The sequence below is a fragment of the Felis catus genome, chromosome A3 (assembly GCF_018350175.1).
Source record: "Felis catus isolate Fca126 chromosome A3, F.catus_Fca126_mat1.0, whole genome shotgun sequence".
NCBI classification, from domain to species: domain Eukaryota; kingdom Metazoa; phylum Chordata; class Mammalia; order Carnivora; family Felidae; genus Felis; species Felis catus.
The window spans coordinates 51,319,450-51,342,620 of NC_058370.1; the positions used below are offsets into that span (position 1 = coordinate 51,319,450).

General features: G+C 43.5%; 1 protein-coding gene across 2 annotated transcripts in view; it reads right to left on the bottom strand.

The window, feature by feature from the left end:
* The window catches only part of SH3RF3 (SH3 domain containing ring finger 3), a 367,542-nt gene that overhangs the window by 137,244 nt on the left and 207,127 nt on the right, over nt 1-23,171 (bottom strand). For both annotated transcript variants that reach the window (XM_011281104.4, XM_045053970.1), the window contains exon 2: nt 17,802-18,077. In XM_011281104.4, coding sequence (XP_011279406.4) covers nt 17,802-18,077 — 276 coding nt within the window. The remainder of the gene's footprint in view (nt 1-17,801; nt 18,078-23,171) is intronic.

Genomic DNA, 23,171 nt, shown 5'->3' on the forward strand with positions numbered 1-23,171 from the left:
TGTCTCTCAACAATCTGCTAGGAGACCAGCTGGACTATCTGGGACTTGTGCTAAGGAGATGATGGCCAGCCTAATGGGGTAACCCCTACTGAATCTGAAGGTACCATCTGCCTTTCCAATGAGTCTTCAATATTTTAATGTGAAGCAATAATACAGGACTTGTAGGCTTCTCTCAGGTCAGAGGGACATTTTAGGCCAGTACACTTCATGGAATTACCAGAAAAGCTGGCTTCCCTATAAGCTAAGGGACCACACAGTTTTGGGATATTCATCTAGGTCAAGGTGGAGTGATCTAATGTGAATGGAATGTGCCTTTCATGGAACACAGATAGGGGAAAAGCAAGGATAAGTGTCTGTCATGGGACACTCCCCCATGGTCTGTTCGAAACCTCTCCTCACCTAGGGTTATAGAGTAGAGTCTAAGAGTGATCATACCCCTCATTTTCTCTCTCCTCATTCCCAAATAACAGCTTTGAAAAATTCCAAATAACAAAATGATCTGTGACTTTAGAATATTTTTTCTCCTAACTTATACAAGCCAGAATAATGCAATAAGGGAATTATATCATTGCACGTGTTTCAGGGTAGTTGGTTCTCAGGCTACAGAATGGTATTAATAAGGGAAGAATGTATGGGATTTCCTGGTAACCATTAGGGACAAAGTGGCCACCTGGCTTGAGGAGAGATGTACAGAGAGTGCCCCTAAAATCCCATGCCTTGCTCACCTTACAAATTCACAACCAAGAGAGTCATGAGCCTGTGATGAACTCAACTCAGATTCAGCCAAAGGGAGGCTCCTAATACTTTGCTGATCATGCAAAGGGAAAGGTAATTGAAGGCTTCATACATGTCAGAGCTTTTGCAACAACAAAATAACACACAAAAAAAGACATTTCATTTTTTAAAATTAAAAAGAAGATAATACCAGGTTAATTTTTGTTTTTTTAAAAAAGAAAATACTGTATTATCCATACTATTACTTAGAACTGGTCTAGAAATTGGAGCCAAAGACATAAAAGAATATAAAACAGAAAACATAAATACTAGAAAGGTATGCAATTCTTTACCTAGAAAAAACAGTATCAACTAAAAATTAGAATAAGTAAATTTGAGAAATACTGCTAATTTTAAAATAAATACATAAAAATCATTGGTTCACTTATCTACCAGGAATAGTAAGTTAGAAAATGTGATTAAAATTGGCTATTTTAAAAAAAGTTTTCTGATACACTACATATGCCAAAATTAATTACATAAATATTAAAAATTTAAATGTTAGAAAAAAGTCTTGAATGCCCAAGAGGAAATATGAATAGATGTGTAATCTTGAGCTGGGGAAGTTCTTTTGAAGTATGATAACAAAAATTTGGCTACAGAAAAATGAAATCCTCTATGATAAAAACAGCAAAAACAAAAACGAAAATAAGCTAGCAAAATACTTGGAGGATATATGACAAAGACTTAATATTAATATTATATAAAGACTTAAATACACAATAGAACAAAAAGACAAATGTCTTAAAAGAAAAATAGGCTAAGAGCAATACATCTCACAAAAAAAGAAAAGCAAATTGCCATTAAACATATTTTAAAAAGTTGGGGCGCCTGGGTGGCTCAGTCGGTTAAGCGGCCAACTTCAGCTCAGGTCACGATCTCCCGGTCCGTGAGTTCAAGCCCCACGTCAGGCTCTGGGCTGATGGCTCAGAGCCTGGAGCCTGCTTCCGATTCTGTGTCTCCCTCTCTCTCTGCCCCTCCCCCGTTCATGCTCTGTCTCTCTCTGTCTCAAAAATAAATAAAACTTTAAAAAAATTTTTTTTAAAAATAAAAAGTTATACCTCACAAATAAAAAAATACAACTGTAAACAACAAGAGCTCTCTCTTTCTTCTTTGTTCTATTTTGCTTATCAAATTAGCAAACAAAGAACATAAAGCCAACTCACAGTGCTGGTCAGCATGCACGGAATAGGCACTTAATTATTTTGGGTGGAGATATACATTTATGGCAGGCAGTTTGGCAATTTCTAAGATCAAAGCCTGCATACCCACTGATCTAACTCTACCCTAGGAAAATCAGAGATGTGCAAAAAGATTTAGCTTTGAGAATGTTCATTATAGTGTTTGTTCAATTAGATAGAAACTAAAGATAAATGTACAGCAAAAGAGGTTTGGTTAAATAAATTATGGTATTGTGCTCCAATACTATTCCCAACTCCAGCACTCTCTAGCCATCCTGTCCTACCTAAGGAGGAAAGGGGAAAATGGAGACACACATACAGAGTTCACAATCTAGAAGTACAGCCTCCTGAAAGGACTGAGACCCTATAATAGGATCATAGGACTATACACTGCTTCCCTTTTCCCCAAACCATACCAAAACATAACTAAAGGCCAATTTATAGCAATTCCTTTTACCTGGTACATCATGTCTGGCTATCAAAAAAAAATTACTACATATGCCAAAGGCAAAACAAAACAAAAATCAAAAATATAGTTTGAAGAGACAGAGTAGGCATCAGAACCAGACTCAGGCATAGAGGGATGCTGGAACTAATTAATACACTAAAGGCTCTAATGGATTAAGCAGACAGAAGGTAAGAACAGAGAACAGATGGGCAATGTAAGTAGAGAGATAGAAAGTCTAAGAAAGAACCAAAAAGTAATGCTAGAGTACAAAGACACCATCATAGAAATGAAAAATAATTTGATAGGCTAATTAGTACTCTGAACATGGCTGAGGAAGGAATCTCTGACCTTAAGGATTTCTATAGAAACCTCCAAAACTGAAAAGCAAAGAGAACAAAGACTGAGGGAAAAAAAAGAACAGGATATTCAAGGGCTGTAAGATAACTACAGAACTACAAAAGGTGTAACATATGTATAATGGGAATATCAGATGAAGAAGAAAGAAAGGAACAGAAGAAATATTTGACACAATAACAACTGAGAATTTCTCTAAATTAATGTCAGACATCAAACCACAGATGCAGGAAGTTCAGACAACACTAAGATAAATGCCGAAAAATAAATAAATAAATAAATAAAAAACTACCTACGCATATCAAACTGCTGAAAATCAAAGATAAAAAAACAGTGAAAGAGACCAGAGGGAGAAAATATCATACTTACAGAGGAGCAAAAATAAGAATCACACCTGACTTCTCAAAAACCATGCCAGCAAGAAGAGAGTGGAGTGAAATATGCCAAGTATGGAGAGGAAAAAAAAAAAACAAAATCCACCAGCCTAGAATTAAGTATACTGAAAAATTATCCTTCAATAATGAGGGAGAAATAAAGACTTTCTCAGACAAACAAAAACTGAGGGAATTTATTGCCAGTGGACCTGCCCTTGTGAGAAGTTCTTTAGAGAAAAGTATGTAGGTCAAAAACTGAAATCTATATAAAGAAAAGAACATGGGTGAAGAAATAACTGAAGGTAAAATAAAACTTTTATTTTTCTTATTCCTAATTTATCTAACTGAATAGTTTGTTCAAAATCAAAATAGCAACACTGTATTTGATTACATATGCTTATGTACATATGTGTGTGTGTGTGTGTGTGTGTATATCATGTATATACTTATGTATAAATGAAAGGAATGACAGAATGATATAAGGGACAGGAGAGAAGAGTTATGATTATTTTGTTATTACAGAGTATTCATACTACCTGTGAAATAGTGTGATATTTTTTGAAAGTTTTTTTATTTTCTTAAAATATTTTTAATGTTTCTTTTAGAGAGAGAGAGAGAGCACGTGAACATGGGGGAGGGGCAGAGAGAGAGGGAGACATAGAGTCTGAAGCAGGTTCCAGGCTCTGAGCTGTCAGCACAGAGCCCAATGCAGGGCTTAAACTCATGAACCATGAGATCATGATCTGAGCTGAAGTCAGACCGACTGAGGCACCCAGGTGCCCCTGAAAGTGAACATGATTAATTGAAAATATATATTGCAAACTCTAGGGCAACTACTAACAATTTTTTTAAGGTATAATTGACATGCTAAGAAAGGAGAGAAAATAGAATCAATTAAATCCACAGAAAGGAAAAAAAATAGAAGACAAAAATAGGAACAAAAATCAAAGGCAACAAATAGAAAACAGAAATAAATATGGTAAAAATTATTTCAAAAATATCAAATAATCACTCTGAAAGTCAATGGTTTAAATTCACAAACTGAAAGATAAAGATTATCACAGTGGATCAAAATGCAAGACCCAACTAGATGTTGTTTACAATAAACCCAGTTTAAATATAAAGATACATGTGAATTAAAGGTAAATGTATGGAGAAAGATATACCATGATAATACTAATCAAAAGAAAGTGGGAATAGCTACATTAATTTTGAACAAAGCATAATTCAGAGCAAGTACTGTTGTTTGGGATAAAGAAGGGGATTACATAATGAGAAAGGAGTCAATTCTCCAAGAAGACATAACAAACCTTAATGTATATGCATTTAACAACAGAAAGTCAAAATATATCAGGCAAGACTAACTTAACTGCAAGGAGAAATAGATAAATCCGCTATTATATTTGGAGACTTCAATGTCCCTCTATCAGAAATGGACATATCCAGCAGGCAGAAAAATCACTAAAGACATAGTTGAAGGCAACAACACCTATCAATCAACTGAATATAATAGACATCTATAAACTACTTCATCTAAGAACAGTAAAAAATACATTCTTCTCAAGCTCACATGGAGCATTCACCAAGATAGATCACATTTGGGGCCATAAAATATACCTTAACAAAGTTAAAAGAATAGAAACCATACAATGTTGGTTCTCAGACCACAGTGGAATTAAACTAGAATCAATAACAGAAAGGTAACTGGAAAATCACAAAATACTTGGGAATTAAACAATACAATACTAAATAACACTTGGTTCAAAGAAAAAGTATCAGGGGAAATTTAAAATTTTTTTTAAATAAATGAAAATAAAAACGCAACTTGTCAAAATTGTGGGCTGAGGGAAATTTATAACATTGAATGCATATATCAGAAAAAAAGAAAGATCTAAAATCAATAATCGAACCTTCCACCTTAGAAAACTAGAACAAGAAAAAGCAAATTCAATCCAAAGCAAGTAAAAGAAAAGAAATTATAGATATTAGAACAGAAATCAATGAAATTAAAAATAGGAAATCAATAAATTAAATCAACAAAACCAAGAGCTGGTTATTTGAAAAGATCAATAAAATTGATAAACCTCTAACCAGGCTAATAAAAAAAGAGAGGAGACACAAACTATTAATATCAATAATGAAAGAGAGGACATTATTATAGATCCTCGACATTAAAGGGATAATAAAGTAATATTATGAACAATTCCATGCCCACAAATTTGATAACCTAAATGAAATGAACTAATTCCTTTAATGACATAATCTGCTAAAATTTATACAAGAAATAGACAATCTGAATAGGCCTGTATCTTTTAAAGAAATTGAATCAATAATTAATAAATTTCCAAAACAGAAAGCACCAGGCCCAGATGAAGTGACTAGTGAATTCTCCCAAAAATTTAAAGAAGAAATTATACCAAATTATCTACTAATCTCTTCCAGAAGTAGAAGCATAAGGGGCTACTTCCTAATTCATTTTATGAAGCTACCGTTACACTAATACTGAAACCAGACAAAGACACCACAGGTAAAGAAAACCACAGATCAATATTTCTCATAAGCGTAGATGCAAAAATCCTCAACAAAATATTAGTAAACTGAATCCAATGAAGTATAAAAAGAATTATGCAGCATGACCATGGGATTTATCCTAGATATGCAACTCTGGTTCAACATTCAAAAATCAATTAATGCAATTCATCACATAAACAAGCTAAAGAAGAAAAATCACATCTTCACATCAATAGATGCAGAAAAAGCATTTGACAAAATCAAACACTGATTCATAATAAGAAAAATAGCTCTCAGCAAGTTAGGAATGGAGTGAAATTTTCCTCAGCTTCTGAAGAACATTTACAAAAAACCTACAGCTGACATCACAGTGGTGAGAAACAAGAAGCTTTCCCACAAAGTTCAGGTATAAGGCAAAATATTTTCCCCCTCACCACGGCCTTTCAATATCATACTGGAAATCCTACCTAATGCAATAAGATATGAAGGGCATACAAATTGGGAAGGAAGAAATAAAGCTGTCTTAGTTCACAGATGATATAATTGTCTAAGTAAAAAATTTGAAAGAATCAACAAAAAAACCCTCTTGGAACTAATAAGCAATTATAGCAAGGTTGCAGGATAGAAGATTAATATACAAAAATTAAACACTTTTCTACATACTAGTAACAAGTGGAATTTGACACTAAAAACACAACACTATTTACATTAGCACCTAAAAAAATGAAATGCTAAGGTATAAATCTAACAAAATACCTACAAGAGCTATATGAGGAAAACTGTAAAACTCTGATGAATAAAATTAAATAACAAAATAGATGTTCCATGTTCATGGATAGGAAGACTCAACACTGTCAAGATGTCAGTTTTTCTCAACTTCTAGATTTAATGCAATTCCATTCAAAATCTCAGCAAGTTATTTTGTGGATATTGACAAGCTAATTCTAAAATTCATATGAAAAAGCAAAAGACCCAAATAGCCAACACAATTTGAAAGAGAAGAACAAAGATTGACACTATACAACTTCAAGACTTACTTAAAGCTATAGTACTGAAGACAGGGTGGTATTGGTAACAGAATAAAAAAGTAGATCAGTGGAACATAATACAGCATCCAGAATTAGACTGACATAAATACAGTCAACAGATCTTTGACAAAGGAACAAGACAACATAATGGAGAAAAGACAGTCTTTTCAACAAATGGTGCTGAAACAATTGGACACTTGCATGTGAAAAATGAATCTAGACACAGACCTTACACACTTCACAAAAATTAACTCAAAATGAACCACAGAATAAACGTAAAACACAAAAATATAAAACGCTTAGAAGATAACATAGGAGAATATCCAAATGACCTTGGGGTTTGGTGATGAGTTTTTGGATACAACATCAAAGACCAGACTCTGGAAGAATTGATAAGCTGGGCATCATTAAAATTAAAAATTTATGTTCTGCAAAATACACTGTGAAGAGAATAAAAAATAAGACATGGACTCATGAAAATATTTCCAAAGTACATATCTGATAAAGGACTATTATTCAAAAAATACAAAGAACTCTTAAAACTCAACAATAAGAAAACAAGGGCACCTGGCTGGCTCAGTTGGTAGAGCATATGACACTTGATCTCAGGGTTGTGAGTTCAAGCCCCACACTGGGTGTGGAGCCTACTCAAAAACATAAGAAAACAAACAATCCAATTTAAAAATGGACCAAAGACCTAACAGACACTTCACCAAAGAAGATATAAGATGGCAAATACAAATATGAAAAAATGCTCCATGTCAAATGTCACTAGGGCAATGCAAATTAAAACAACAACGAGATGTCACTACACACCTATGAGAATGGCCAAAATCCAGAACACTGACAACACCAAATGCTGACAAGGATGTGGATTAACATGAATAGTCATTCACGGCTGATGGGAGAACAAAATCATACAGCCACTTCAGAAGACAGTTTGGTGGTTTCTTACAGAACTAAACATACTCTTACCTTAAAATCCAGCAGTATTTACCCAAAGGAGTTGAAAACTTATGTCCATACAAAAACTTGCATAAGATATTTATAGCAGCTTATTCATAATTGCTAACAGTTGGAAATAGTCAAGTGATGTCCTTCAGTAGGTGAATGGATAAATAAACTGGTACATAAAGACAACAGAGTATTATCCAGTGCTAAAAAGAAGTGAGTTACGTAGCAGTGAAAGGACACAGAAGAAATGTAAGTCCATATTATTATGTGAAAGAAGCCAATCTGAAAAATTTACATATTAAGTGATTCCAACTATGTGACATTGTGGAAAAGGCAAAACTATGGAGACAATAAAAAGATCAATAGTTGCCAAGGATTGGGGAGTAGGGAGGAAAGGGGTGAATAGGTGGAGTACAGAAGATTTTTAGGGTAGTGAAAATACTCTATTTGATACCATAATGATAGATACATGTCATTATAAATTTGTCCAAACCCACAGAATGTACAACCCCAAGAGTTAACCCTAATGTAAACTATGGACTCTGGGTGATTATGATGTATCAGTAGAGGTTCATTAACGGGAACACATGTACCTCTCTGGTGAAAGATGCTGATAGTGGAGAAGGCAGTCCATGTGTGAGGCTAGGGTTGTATGGGAAATCTCTGTATCTTCTGCTCAGTTCAGGAGTAAAACTAAAATTGCTCTACAAATTAAGTCTATTAAAAAAAAAAACAAACTAATAGCACCACAGAGAAATGAACATGAACAAACTATAGCACCCTACAACACTACAGATGGAGTGTACAAATGTAATGTTGAGAGAACACAAAACTGGACTCAAAAATATACTCTGCATGTTTCATTTATTTGACTTTCAAGAACAGACATGACTCATCCATGATGTTAGGGCCATGGGAAGAGGGAAGGACTGGGATGCCAATATCCCACCATCTCTCCACTAGGTAGTGAGTATAAGGATTTTCTTTCCAACCATCAAGCTGCACAATTTTGATTAGTGGACTTACTGTTGCAATATGCTTTATTTAGGTTAAAAGGTTTTTTTTAAGTATAGACAAGTTACAACACACCTTGAGTACTGCATTTGGTCTTAACACATCCCTAAAGGGACTTCACATACTGAGGAAGCCAACCATTATGTGAACACTCTGAAATCAAGTCACAGAAAGCCAGAGAAGAAAGTGGGATCACTGAGCCTGAGACATGAGAAAGCTGGGTGGGGGGCATGGTTACTGTCTTCCAGCTTTGGCATCATTACCACACTGAAAAGCTGGACTCATTTTGAGTCACCTGGGAGGGTAGAATACACACCAAGGGCTCCAAGTTACTGAGAAGCCAACACAGCTCCACATAAGGGAGAGCTATTCCCAAATGAGTGCCCTCTCTCTGGCCAGGGGCTTTGTCATCATTCCAAGTGTTACACAGTGCCAACCTGTTTCTCATGTGGCTACCAATATGCAAGCATCCCCTAAGAGCCAGGCATGAGGAAGAAGCTGACCCTTCCCAAGAAAAGATCGGCACTTGGTGGAGGAGGTCTGCTTATAAAGAGATGGACAGTATCCAATAAAATGTACATACAGTGAAATCCCAGCATAATGCAGTAAGTGGGGTCAAAATCCAACTCTGTCAGTGTGCTACTGTGAGGTTAGTGGAACCTGCATAGCCCCATTTTCCCATCAGATGCCAATTCAATGTAGTCCCAGCTCTGGTTTGGTGGTACCTTGTGGCAGGTCTCTGACCTGGCTCAAATATTGATGTGGCTGGGTGGGGGGCGGGGGGGGGTGCAATTCTTGGTCCTGCAGCTGGCTGGGATTTCATGGCAGTGGAAGGATCCATAACACTCTTATTTAGCTGGCATAAATCTTGTTGGGGATACTGGGCTGGGAGAATAGAGGGTTCAGGGAGCCAGTCACTCTCCGTACACACAAAAAACTAAAACTTTGCCTAGGAGTGCTGAGAAAGGTTTCCCACAGCTCTGCCTCTAAACCAAACTCTCACGATGGAGACAACCTCCAAAGAGTAACATATGAGTGCTGGACAATGAGAAAATTCACTCTAGCATGCCAGAGCTACCAGCACGAGATCGGGTGTGTTTTGGAAACAGAAATAACTTCTCTTGCCACCAATGCAGGACGAGGGTAACAATGACCATTTTTTCATGCGTAGATCACATCAGGTCTCTGATTTACTGTCATATTTCAAAAAGCTGGAGCCAGTGCTTTAGGAAGGACAAGAAAAGGGTGAAATCCCTGCTCTGTGGCCTCTTTGGAATATAGAGAATTACTCCATCCTTAAACACTACAAGGGCTTTTCATAGGACAATGGCAAGACTGATCTACATGGTTTGGACCTGAGTTTTCATTTGCTGTTTTGTAAAGAATGGCATCCCCTGCATGTCACACTCAATGTGGTGGGATGCTGGTGGCCTCAGAACAAAGCCATGCTGAGTGGGATGCACAAGGAACCACTGTGTGCTTGGTCTCCATAGTGCTGTGCTCTATGTCATAGGTCAGAAAACCTTTCTAAGGGCCATATCACCAATATTTCAGGATTTTGAGACTGTACTGTGTCTGTCACACATTCAACCCCTCTGTTTTGGAATGAAAGCAGCCAGAGACAACATGTAAATGAGGGAGTCTGGTTGTGTGGCAATACAACTTTATTTACACAAACGGCAGCAGGTGGGTAGGATTTGACCTGCAAGCACTGGTTTATCAACCCTTGTTCGATGTAGATGAGTAAACGAAATCTATACCATTGATAGTCAGGAGGGGCAGACAAGTTTTGGGCCAATATGGCAGCATCTGAGGATTTTAAGGAGAAAAAGTTGTTCCCACCACATCATTTCACTTTCAGATTCATGACTCAATTTCATTTACATGTTTCGTGTGAGGTGCTTATTACTTGCTGTGGGGCACTGTACTTCCACATGCTGTTTTCACTCTTCTCTCTAAGTTTCCAAGCTTTAAAAATACACCAAATGCCATTTTCATACGACAGTGGCTCTCCTTTGCATTCAGGCGGTCTCGGGGTGGTCCTAAATGATGTCAAGGCTGGGCTATGAACATAACATAATTATTAAAAAAGTATATCACTTTTCTTCCCAAGGCTCAGGGGGTAATACATATGTAAAGGATTCAGGTACCATGGTAGTCATGCCATCTAAAAGGGGCCTTCAAACTGCATTTCTACTTCATTTACCTAATTTGCCCAAAGTCTGCTATCTATAGGCATAGGGGCTCTGTTAAGAACAGAAGCTGTGTAGCAGAGCAGGGAGAGTGGTATGCCTGTGTCCACACAGAAGCCCTCTGGATGCCACTGAAGGTGACTGGCTGAGCACATTGTCCTTCAATACTGTTTCAGAAATACAACTCCATAAATGTCATAGCTTACACATCAGGGGCTCAGCCTGAAATATCATGTCCACTGAAAACCTTAGAGAGTTCCTTCAGCAAGTCTGGATAAACCAACCTCTGAGGACCTAATATTTTCCTCTCCTAAATAACCAGTGTGGCAACAACACATATAAAGCAGCTAGAAACATCCTGAAGGGCCATGAATAGCAAGCAGGTACTTCTGGAGTGCCACTCGAGTGCTTCCACTCTCCTTTCACTCACACTCAAAGTGGTTTCTGAGAAGCAGTGTGAGCCAGACCAGAGGGAGCCCTTCCTTTCATCCTTTCACCGCTGGCTGCCTGCTCAGCCGGCCACGGGCATAGCCACCTCTCACCGCAGCATGACTGGGGACCCTGTCATTGAGTCCTTCCCTGTCAGAACGCAAGCCAGCCATAGATAGGGTGCCAAAATCACTGCTTCTCAGAAAAAATGGAAATTAAAAAGGGAAAAGTTCAAAAACTCCCTCAGCCTTTCGTTGTAGAAATAATACAAAATTGTTCCTCTGGGCAGTTCTAGGTGAGGCTCTTAACAGACTCATTGCTGCCATTAACCCCCTGATGTGCTGTTGAGGACTTAGGGAGCCATGATGTTCCAGAAGTCAGGGGGCCTTCTCCCATTGTCCCGTCTTGCTCACCCCATCTCAATTCCAGAGGCTGCCAGCGGCCTGGAACCACTCACAGAAAGGCAAAGCTCCAGGACAGAGATGCACACTTCGAGGAAGTCTGGCCTGCAGCCACAGGGTGGGCCCAGGTGGAAGTGGAGAGGCCAGAGGTCAGATGTCACACCCTCCTCAGTGCTTGCAGCTCTCCCCATCATGCACCACCCCACACACATGCACACACATCCCGGGCACAGACACTACATGCACACACACGCACACCACACCCACATACATCAGGGGCACACATACCACATGCACACATACACACTCTCTCCAGCAGGGCAGAGGCTCAGGTGCTGTGATGATCCCTCTCCTGGTCTTCCCACTATGGGCTGTGAGCATTTGAAGGTGGGACTCTGTTCCCACACATTGGCCCACCCGGAACACAATCTAGTGTCAATAAACATCTGATGAATGAATGAATGGACCAAGGAGGCTGGACAAAAATAAATTTATACTATCCATAGCAAGTACAGCTTACCTCTTGCTCAGGCCAAGCCAGAGTGCTTGTACTCAGCCTGTCAAATATGTATTCAAAGTCCTATGTGCCCTTCACTGTCCCAAGATGGGGATAGGCAGTTAGTAAATGCAGGATGGCTACCCTCAGGGAGCCTGCACTCCAGCCAGGAGACCATGAGACAGACAACTGTCTGTAGTATATACACACTACCTTGTCAGGAGGAGAAAATGGGGGTGTGGAGTAGTAGTTGAGGGCACTCCATCAGCAGGGGCCACTCTGAGGGATGTGATGACAGGTCGGGAGGGCATTCAGGCCATGGGGAGAGCTACAGAGGCCCTGGGGGAGCCAGCAGGATCAGATGGAGGGACAGGGGCTGGGAGGTCAGCATGGCTGGGAGTGGAGTGAGCCAGAGGCAGACTGGAACTAAGTCTGGGAAGGAGGTGGGCACTGGGTCAGGTAGGATCTTGCAGGCAGTATAGACTCTGATGTTGGCTCTGAGGAGACTAGAAGCCAAGGGGGTTTCTGAGCAGAGGTGGGGTACATACACTCCAGCCACTGAGGGTACAAAAGTTGGGGGTGCCCACAGTGAGCCAGATAGGGCATACTGGTTGGGAGGCTAGTCCTGAGGGAAGAGCTCACATTTTGCAGGGGTCTGAAGATATCTCCTGACAAAGCTTCAGACACACCCCATGTTCCACCTCAAATATATAAGATTCCCTGTCAGTTTCTCTGACCCCTGCCTGGATGTCCAAACAAGGGCTTGGGCAAGGACATCCCTCAGCAGCTCCTAGGCTGCCACTGCCCTCCTAGCCACCTCCTCCATATGCAGGTTTGGTCCCCTTAGTAAAGGGGCCTCCTCTACCCAGGTGGAGCTGACATTCAGAGGTGACTATAGGGCTACTGCTCAACCGGAAGGAGGGAGCCAGGAGCCATGAAGGTAACGGACATTGTTTGGTAACTTCTGAGGAAGGGTGCACGGAGGCTCATCCCATTTAGCTTCCTGAGTCTTTCTAGCCCTGAAAGCTTTTCAGATTGCCCCTCAGGAGAAAGCAGATATGCCAAGGCCCAGGTGCCCAGCAATGGGGACAGCAGTCTTGACCCAGGGCCGAGATTTCACACCCCCTTGAGATTGAGCCACCAAAATATAAGTGTCTAACCCACTAGACAAATTCTCAGCTTTCCAAGTAGTGTGTGTCTTAGGGTGTTTTTTTTTCCTGTGCGCATTCTGGGCTAACATAGAAAGTGATAAGTATCTGACCAAACTTCACCTTTTCCTGAAACGGGAGTAAGCAGAGCACAGAAAGCAAATATTTATCGAATGCCTATTTTGAGCTCAGTTCTCTAATGCCTTTGCTCATTGAATCCTATTATCAACTCCACTGTACAGTTAAAAAAGGAGACTCACAGACTAAGCAAATGTCCCAAAGCTACCATGTAATAATAAAAAAGTGTTATGATTTGTATCCTTGTTTACCTGACTTTACAGCCCAAACTTTCTACACTTAATTTTTATCTAAGCCTATCTCCTGTATCAGAAGAACACAGTTTAGGATTAATGCTGGCTTCATTCTCATAAAAGAGAAGTCCCACACTTTTGGGAAGTGATGATTAAATATTCAGCAGAATAAGATCATACGGAAGGGTCTTGTGGTGACCTCAACAGTGTGGCAGTGTTTTACACAACTCTTTGCCAACTCAGAGCATCCCTGAGGCCCTGGAGGAGGGTGTGAGGTGAGGCATGGAAGGGAACTGTTCCCTTGTCCACTGTCCTGTGGCCTCATGTGGCCACACCCACATGGGGTTTGGTCCAACACAGAGAACCTCAAGTTCCCACTGTAAGCCGGGTGCAAAAGTGACTCTGGGGTCAGCCAGGCACCACCTGAGAAAATCTCACGGCCTCTCAGAATTCCTGAGCATTACAGAGTGAATTCACCAAAGGGCAGCCCCAGGCCCTTTACATCCAGCACAGCTCCCTGGTAGGGTGAGGAAAATGTTCTCATGTAAACTGGAATTTACATAGCATAGTCAGGGCTCCATGCATATTTGCTGAATTTTGCAGTTGACTGAAAATAAGGTAATATGGAGTAAGCTTCCATAAAAAGAAAGGAGTTCAAGGTCCCCTCTTGTCTGCTGCCCTAAGCTTAGCTCTTTACTTAGATCACTTAGCCCTCAGCAGCCCCCTATAGGTATCTGTGTCCTGGCCCTGAAGATGAAGTGGCCCAGCAAGGTTGAGTGTTTTCTTAAGGTCACACGTGGGATCCCTAATTGCACCAAGGGTGCACCAGGTGTGGGATCCCTGCACCCAGCTTGCCTCCCCAGCAAACCCATTCCCTCTCTGTGCACGTGGAAGGCAGCACGCATTAAAGCCTCACGTGAGAGCTTGGAAGAGAGCAGCCAGCAGAGCTTCGCTGGGCACAGTGCACTTCTTTCCTTTAGTCTCTATTTGCACGTGCCCAGCTTTTTGGAGTGAGACTACTAAGAAGTTATCAAATATGCTTTTTATAGCTGATTTACAAAAGGTAATTATTCATTTTCTTCTTAAATGAAACAAGGACTTTGGTTTTAGAATGACTTTAATTAATGCAATTTTAACAGGACTGTTCAAAAGCCAACGCCGAGGGTGAAAATCTTTTGATCCAGCTGCTTCCTGCCTTTTAAAACCCAACCAATCCCATCACAATGATGCTTTTGAAAGGTAAGCTAGCACCATCCATGGATTTTAGAGACCCCACTTTCTTTGCTGACTGCAGAGGGGAACACACACAAACAACAAAGCATTCCACGCAGGCAAAACCAAACTGGTCTGAAGCAGCGACGCCAAGCCCAGAGGACGCCAAGCCCTGAGTTACTTGAGGTGTGATATGAACGGAGGCTGTCAGAAATGGAACCAGCATCCTGGGCATGGGAAAAAATGAGCTGGTCATATGCACATGGAAGGAAAATGTCAGGCAAGCAGCGTGGGTAAGAGGAAATATGAACTGAGTAGAAGAGAGTCATGATTCATCACCCATGTCCTTTGGAGGCTTTGTCTGAAGATGTTTAGAGGTGAGAGCTGCAAATAGAACAGGTACTTGGTAGGCGTGGTTGTGCCCTAATCCAAGTAGGAGGGCAAAAGTGGGGGCTCCTGAAAAGGTTATGTGAACATAGTAGGGGGTGGATGTCACAGAACAATTTTCGTTGGGAGTCACGCCTGGGTATCTTTAACTGTCCACCTTAATCCACAGGATTCAAGGGATAAAAGCTCATGAAAAACACCCTGAGTGCTTCGTACTTGGCTTCCTGTGGGACCAGCATCACATTACGTAGCCAGAGACCCCCAGACCCTCTTGTTCCTAGCACCTTTGCTCCTCAATCTCAACTCAAATATCATCTCCCCAGAAGCCCTCACAGCAGCTACCTCAACAGTGATGCCTGCTCACACCCCAGACACAATCATCATAACTAAGAACAGTGCCAACCACAGAATGAGTCTAAGGAGGCCTGAGTTCTAATTTTCCCCATGAGGACTACACTTTACTATTTCTTTTGAAATACCAAACATTAAGCTCTATCATTGAATATTTTGGAGACTTCACTAAATACCTAGTTGGGCTCCTGGGTTACCAGCATTGCTCTCTGAGGCTGACTTTTGAACACTTATTTCTTGACTTGCTACTGCCTGCCTCTTCCACTACACTTGAGGCTCTAGAGGGCAGCGGGTCTGTCTGTGTCCCCTGCGTATAGCACAGTGCCCTGCAGAGTTGGAGGCTGACACATCTTGTTGATAGGTGGGCAAATGCCTATCCTCTTGTGCAGTGGGCTCTGGTATTCACCCTGGAGTCAAGTGTCCCAGGCAGAGGCTCATTGAACACAGCAAGTTATGATGGTGGTGTGAAGGTAGGCCTTTGCTCACATCAAAGGAGGCTGGGGGCTTTAGGGCTCTGCAGAGGTCAATGCAAATTGACCTCTCCTAGCTCAAATAGCCTCCTCTAATGTTATTCTGTAAGGATGGCTGTGTCTGTCCCTGGAGCAAGCTGAGCTCAGAGAAGCCTAGAGCTGTAACAGAGTCTGTCTCCTTAGCAAAGCCCAACCAGAACCCAAGAGGTTGAGGGGGGTCCCTACTCGTGGTCACTAGTGAGAGTACAGAGCATCACAGGCCTCCAGGGCATTCTCCTCCTTGGGCACGTTGTCCAGAGTCCACTGGGCAGAGAAGTGAGCAAAGCAGGGGCTCTGTCTGCCATTGCACTCCAGACAGCCTGCCACTCTAGGTCTCAGACTGAGATGGATGGAGAGGGAGAGAAGGGGGGAGAGGGGGAAAAAGGTCTGGATACAGCTTCCCAGGAAGCTGCATCAGCCAGATGACAATCAGAATTAACATTAGAACACCTTGATGAAAGAAAGGAAGAAAGAGTTGAATCCGTGAATGAAAAATAGATTATTCACTGTCAGTCTGAACAATGGAACAAGACATAAATAGCAGCCATGCACAGGACATGCCAATTTTGCTCAAAAATGGTGTGCACAGCACTCCAGCAGCCCTCCAGAGAGCTCAGTACCACAGCCAAGTTCTGTACCAAGCAGATGGGGAGAAAGAAAATAACAATGGCCTCTCAGAAGTGGGAAGGACGTGGGCTTTAAAGTCAAAGATTCATAGTTCTAGCTGCTGTTTACAACTGTGTACACACTCACAAGGTTAGGGTGGAGGGAGGGAAGCAGGACAGATGGGAAACAGAACACAGAAAGCAGAAGGAGAGGCCCAGGCCACCATCCTCAGGTGAGTGACATTCAGCCTCATGGAGCTTTGGTTCCAACATCAGCAAGATTGGCTCCAACCACCTTGCAGTTGAGATACAGCATGAGTGTGTTGGGAAAGCTGTAAAGAGCAACTGCTATTACTGACATTGGGTAGAAATAAGTGCTTCAGGAGTTCCTGCCTTGCCCAGCACAGAGAGGAGTATGTGTAAGAGTGAAAACAAGAAAGGAGGCATGCCCACAGATGAGAATGGAGCTTGTCAGTTGTGGTTGGGAAGGGAACATCAAGGTGTAGAGGGCCCCACCTCAGGTCTCTCTATGCTTTACAACCTCAGAGGCCAGGGATGACTAACAACCAGGCCCCTCCGCATCTCACTGGGCTCTGCTAGGACAATCCTGCTGGTAAATGCTATTTAGTTTGTCACCAACCAGAGTCCCTCTCTCCAAGACAATCCTGGCCCTAAGCACACCTGCTCACCTGCCCTCTGGTGCTCCAGAGGATGCAGCTGTGGCATGCTGGTTTCCGGGTCCTACCACCACGTTCCTGTGAGCCAAAAGGGATCTCTGCAGCAGCCTTCCTTGATAAGCCTCCTCTCCCAGGGCCTGCAAGTCCTGGAGAGACTTCATGCCTTTGTACCTGAGTTGTCACTGAGACACCATGACTCAGGTGACAGAGGGTCCTGTGTCTGTTACCCAGAGAGCCCCCTGTCAGCTCTCAGATGGAGCTACCTATCAGGCTGCATGCCATCTCTTTCCACTGAACAAAAACTCAGGAAGTAGGAACAACTGTTCTCCCCACTTACAGAGGCACAGCAGAGAGAGTGTGTCTCGGGAAGGAGCCAGAATTCAAATCAGCAGAAAGGTGGGAATTGAGAAGGGTGGGTGGCAGTGTTCACAGAGACCTCCCTTACCTTGGTGAAGGTCAAACAGTCCTTGTCCTGGTCTCTGTCCTTCATCTCGAAATCATAAAGTGCTTTGCCCTGGGGCGGGGTCTGTGGCAAGGGCCGGATGCACTGGATGTAGCTGGCCGGCAGGAAGCCATGAGCCCCGTGCAGCTCCCCATGGTACCAGTGCTCATCCACCCTGCGCCGCAGGATGATGATGTCGCCCTTGCTGAACTTGAGGTCGCCGGGTTCTTTCCCCTCATAACTGTAGAGAGCTTTCCCATAGGGAAGCTGGGAAAGAGTCTGAAAGCAAAACATAGCATCTGGTTACTCAACGTGGCCTTCCTGCTGCCAGGTTAGATCTGCCTAGGTTAGGAGCTCCCATGCAGTGTGGACACATATAGAATGCTCTAGAGTGGGAAGTACTTCAAAGGAACAGATGCCCTGTATGGGAATACTCAAGCCCATGGTCCTGCCAAGACAAGATGGTCCCTGTAATGGCAGTCCCCCCTCAAATAGTACACATGAGAGGGGGGCCTTCCACAGGAACTAACTCACTCTGCCAAAAAGAACTCTGAAGGAGGAGCTAAATTGTCATGAATTACAGGTGAGGGAACTGAGGCAGAGAGAGAGAGAAGGTAACTGGCTCAAAACCTCACCTCCGTAAGGGTTGCAGAATTCCCACTCAGGTGGCTGGCTCTGGAATATTCTCATCTACTACTCTATGTTGAACTGTCCTCCACTGAGTGCTATTTCTAGCTGCCAGACTTCCAACAATTATTGTCCAATAAGATTTTCCAGACTGCACCTCTGAACCTTCACAACTCAGAATATGTGTCAAGGGGGTTCCCGGGTCAAGGGGACGGACCCACACTGACTGTGGGACTTTCCCACTCACAGCCTTACAACCAATGGCATACACCTGTGATGTCAAGCCCAGAGGGACAGTCTGGCCATGGAAGGTGGAGGCCAACCCTGGGACATTGGTCCCTAATGCACTAGAAGTTCTAACAAGTGGTCCCTGGCTGTCACAAACATCCCTGCCCCGGCCCTATACACACACCAATGACAAATAGCTTTTTGATGCATATGGCAGTCTGGTCCAGAAGTACAATTTCAAGACCATAAAACAGTATCTTCTTAATGTCAAGGGATGTTCTTGTCATCCTGTCAAAGATGAACCAACCATTTCAAAAGTGATCTGCCATCTTTGGCCTTAAATGGTGAGTTACAGGCTCTGAAGCCAAAATGAATTTGTGGCAATCTTCTGCTTCTCTGAAATAAGGAGTCAGTCAAACTACCCTGAAACTTGAACTCGATGTCACCATCCACTTCCTGGGGTCTTCCAACTTAACCGGACTTGTCTCATAAAGACCAGTGACTGCCCTTCTGTGTGGGCAGGCAACACCCATCAACTGAGTAAGCTCTTCCAGAAGCCAAGTCTCTGCCAGAGGAAAACCAAAGGAAAACCCACCACTGTCCCTGTGTCAATACCCAACAATTTCCCTGACAGAAGCTGCATTTTCTTACCAGGGCTGTCTATGCCAAGGATTTCTTTAGTATTCGAATCAATCAATAGAACCACAAAAGCCTGAAGCAGTAGTACATCGAAAAGCTCTTTGTAGGGGACTTAATAGCATGTTGGCAACTCAATCACTCTGCATTTATGTTTCAGCAATGTCAAATGACAGCAGTTAAGAGAGAACCTGCTGGCAAATTGACAAACAGCCACCACTAACCAATTAAACAGTAACACCAGAGGATTTTTCGTTGCAGAACTCAATGAGGGGAAAAAAAAATCAGTTTGCTTCCAATAATACTCATCCTGGCTAGCTTTGTACTCTAAGCACAATAGCCCATAACAGGCCCCGATTTCACAGGGCTGAAGCAAAGGGGTGATTTGCAGCACAAGTACTGTGATGAGACAAGAATGGAAAGGGCTACTGGCTGTGAATCACCAGAAGAACTTCACTGCCACACAAAGGCCAGTCATCCCCTGGCCCAGGGGTCATCAACTGGGGAGAGTTTTGTCCCCCCGGGAACATGTGGCAACATGTAAAGACATTTTTGGTTGTCACAACTGGGAGGTGGGGTGCTATTGGCATCTAATGTGTAGAGGCCAGAGAGGAGGCTAAACGTCCTACAAGCACAGGGCAGCCCCGACAGCAAATAATTACCCCTACCAGAATCCCTGCCGCAACCCGTGAGGTTAAATTTACAAAAAGACAGAGTAGCTTTCTTGTTCTATTTAAACTTAGTCCATCACAACTTTAAAAGTTAAATATTACATTGATTTCCATGACAGGAGTCTGTTCACTATTGAGCACATGGAGAAGCTGAGATACCCACTGAGAGGTAAGAGGTGTTAAGGGGGCAGTAAGGAGAGAACCCACAGTCACACTTGAAAATGGGCCTCAGTTCAGTGCAGAAAAGAAACCTTCACTTTGCCGCAGACTCTGTTTCCTTTCACCACCACCCCCCGCCCCCCCTCCCCGCCGACTAAGAGGGCAGTGCTCAAAAGCAGTATTTGGAGAGCCACACACACTGAGGTTGCTGGTCATTTTTGCTACTCGTGATAATGAAGAAGAGCAAGAACGGCCAGATTCACACTTTTGTTTCTATGGGCTGTACCTCCATCTGTGCACCGCCATGCTGTTTGAACATGCGCAGCTCCCCGTCCTCCCATGCACAGGGGACGCCAGCATCCACACTCTGGCCCACTTAAGACCAGCTCTACCACTCAGTTGAAACAAACACTGCTCATGCATGCTGTGCAATCCTGGCCCCGACCTGCCTGGGGTGCACGGAAGGGCCTGAGAGTAGTGACAAGAACCTGAGGCTGTTCTCACCTAGGTGGCCTGGCTCCAGGCCTGGTGTTTGTGAGTAGTGTGTCTTTTTGGCTGTGTAAGGAATGTACTGCTGATGTCCAGGGGCCCTGGTCTCTCAAGGACTCTCTAAAATCGGCATGTCCCCATCCATCCGGGCACTGTGACCCCAGACCTCCTGGGCCCAATGCCTTTCACGGCCCAGATCTACCTGCCTCTCTCTGTACTTTCAACTTCTCTTCCAAGTTCCAAGGGAACTTAGTTCCAATCTAATTGCTTACTTGACTTCTCAAAATGGACATCCCATGGCTGTCCCTGGAGCCTACACTCCCTGCATTCCTCACTCTGGTCAGGGACTGCTGGCCCACTGCCAGTCCTGTACCCTGCCCCCCCCCCCACCGTGCCCATCTTCTCCCTTTAGGGAGAAGGACTTTAGCACTAGTCCTCAAGTTCTACTGACCCCACTGGAAGGCTCTCAGGGAGGCACCAGGCATGCCTCTACCCCCATGGCTGGGTCCTTCCTCTCTCTCACCTACACCACTGCAAACCTCCAGCAGCAAGTCCCTGGCCTCAGGCAGGCTAGATGCCCAAACAGAGCTGATCCTGTCACCCTGGGGCTCATGAGCTTTCAGGGGCTACCTACTACCCAGAGGAAGGGGCACCAAGCTCCTCGGCATAGTATTCAGGATGCCCCAACACTGGCCTCAACACAGCTTCCAGCCACAGCTCCCGATGCTCTTCCCCACTCCCTGTGCCAGCCACGGGGCCAGCATCCTTGCACACAAACAGCACATGCTTCTGGAACCTCTGGAGCTTCTCTCTCCTTGGATCCAGGCTCTCCCTCCCAAACCCAGAGGCAGCAGGCTGTGCTCTCCAATGTCTGGGAGCCTCTACTCCATCACACCCCTAGCCCCTATTAAACCGAGGCCTCAGGATAGGAAAGTTCCTGGCACATGGCAGGTATCCCATGCATGTCTGTTCATTTAACTAGGCTCAGTTTATTCCTGAGATAGGGACTGGATGAGGACCAGAAGTGGGGAAAGTCAGAAATGACAGACAGATCTGACATGGCACCACTTGTAAACCAGCATGCCTCACAGAGATCCAGGATAAGGGTGCCGATCCCAGCTCTGCGCAGAGGAGCAAAAGAACAGTTGTTCTAGTGGGTGAATCAGGGAAACAGAGGGGCCAGAGGCATCTGAAGCCACAGAAGCAGGGCAGGAGTGGTCTACACACATCCTCACCATGGCTGCAGTGGAGGCCCAGTCAGGACCAACCACCTGATGACCTGAGGTCAGATCACGGGGCTCAGAGCACACAGCACAGCCTGGCTGGCTCAGCCATGCTCCGGTGTGCACCCATGGGTAGGCAAGGAGAGGGAGAGGGGAAAGAGAGAGCCATACAGAAGGGAAGTGGGAGAGAGAGCCCATCTAAGAATCCCCTCTCCAGGCTGCCAAAGATCAGCACCTAAGGGAGCAAAACTGAGACACAGGACACATTTCTGAGGGCAACAATAAAAGTCAGGGATGGTACCAAGAGGAGGTTTATTCAGGGGGACAGAGCAGCAGGAACCTGCTGGTTCTCACTGTTAGGACTCTCAGACCTCCAAGGCGCCTTTCATCTTCAAAGCTCTTTATAAGATTAACTAATTAGTCCATGACAGGGCCTGGAGGCAGCACCCGCGAGGACTCTCCCAGGCCAAGGAAATTGAGTGGGTTTCTGTGTGGCCATTTCCTCTCTGCTCCTTATAACCTTTCAACTGTGTGCTTCCCTTTGGAGGAATCCTATTCAAACGTTGTCACTGAGCCAGCATTCTATGGGCTCAAGACATTAAGGAAAAGAAATAAAAGGAAAATGGAAATGCATCTGGGATGCCTACAGGATAATTAACACCAGCAACCCCTGCAAGGCATTAATAATAATTAAAACTTATAATGTCAATTTCATGGCTCATTACTCAGATGTAGCACACAAATCTTACTGTGGGCTTAATGCTCTACCCTGTGGAGACATGGGTGCTCACACATGCACAGCAGCACCATCTCCATCTTTTATGGAGATCACCGCAGCAGCAGGCTTTGACAAATGTGCCTCCATTACACCACGTTGCTGACTAGGCTCTAAGTCACGCTGGCTTCCCTGGGAGTGGGGCCTGGAGCATAGGAGGAGGGCAGTGTGGCAGGGAGGGCCAGGTCTTTCTCTTCCAGATTCCAGCAAGCTGGGGTGAAGAATGTGGACAAACAACTCATCTGTGTTTTTTAGACTCTAAGGACTAAACCATTCTCTCTTATTCAGAGCTTCCCAGGCAACACTTGTGGTTAGCACAGGTTCTAATTACATGTTACCAGTGGAGGGCCCCCTGGACTATCAGACCCATGAGGACAGATACTGTGCCTGTTTTTGTTCAGATGCTGCATCCCTGACCTCTAGCCTGATATACATCACATGCTCAAAAGACCTACTGAACGAATGAACATATGGACCAATCAAACCAACTCCCTAGGATTGGGCCTGGGCTAAGCCCCTGGCTGGAAGAGCTTCCCCTGCACATTATTTTTCCCAGGATATGAGG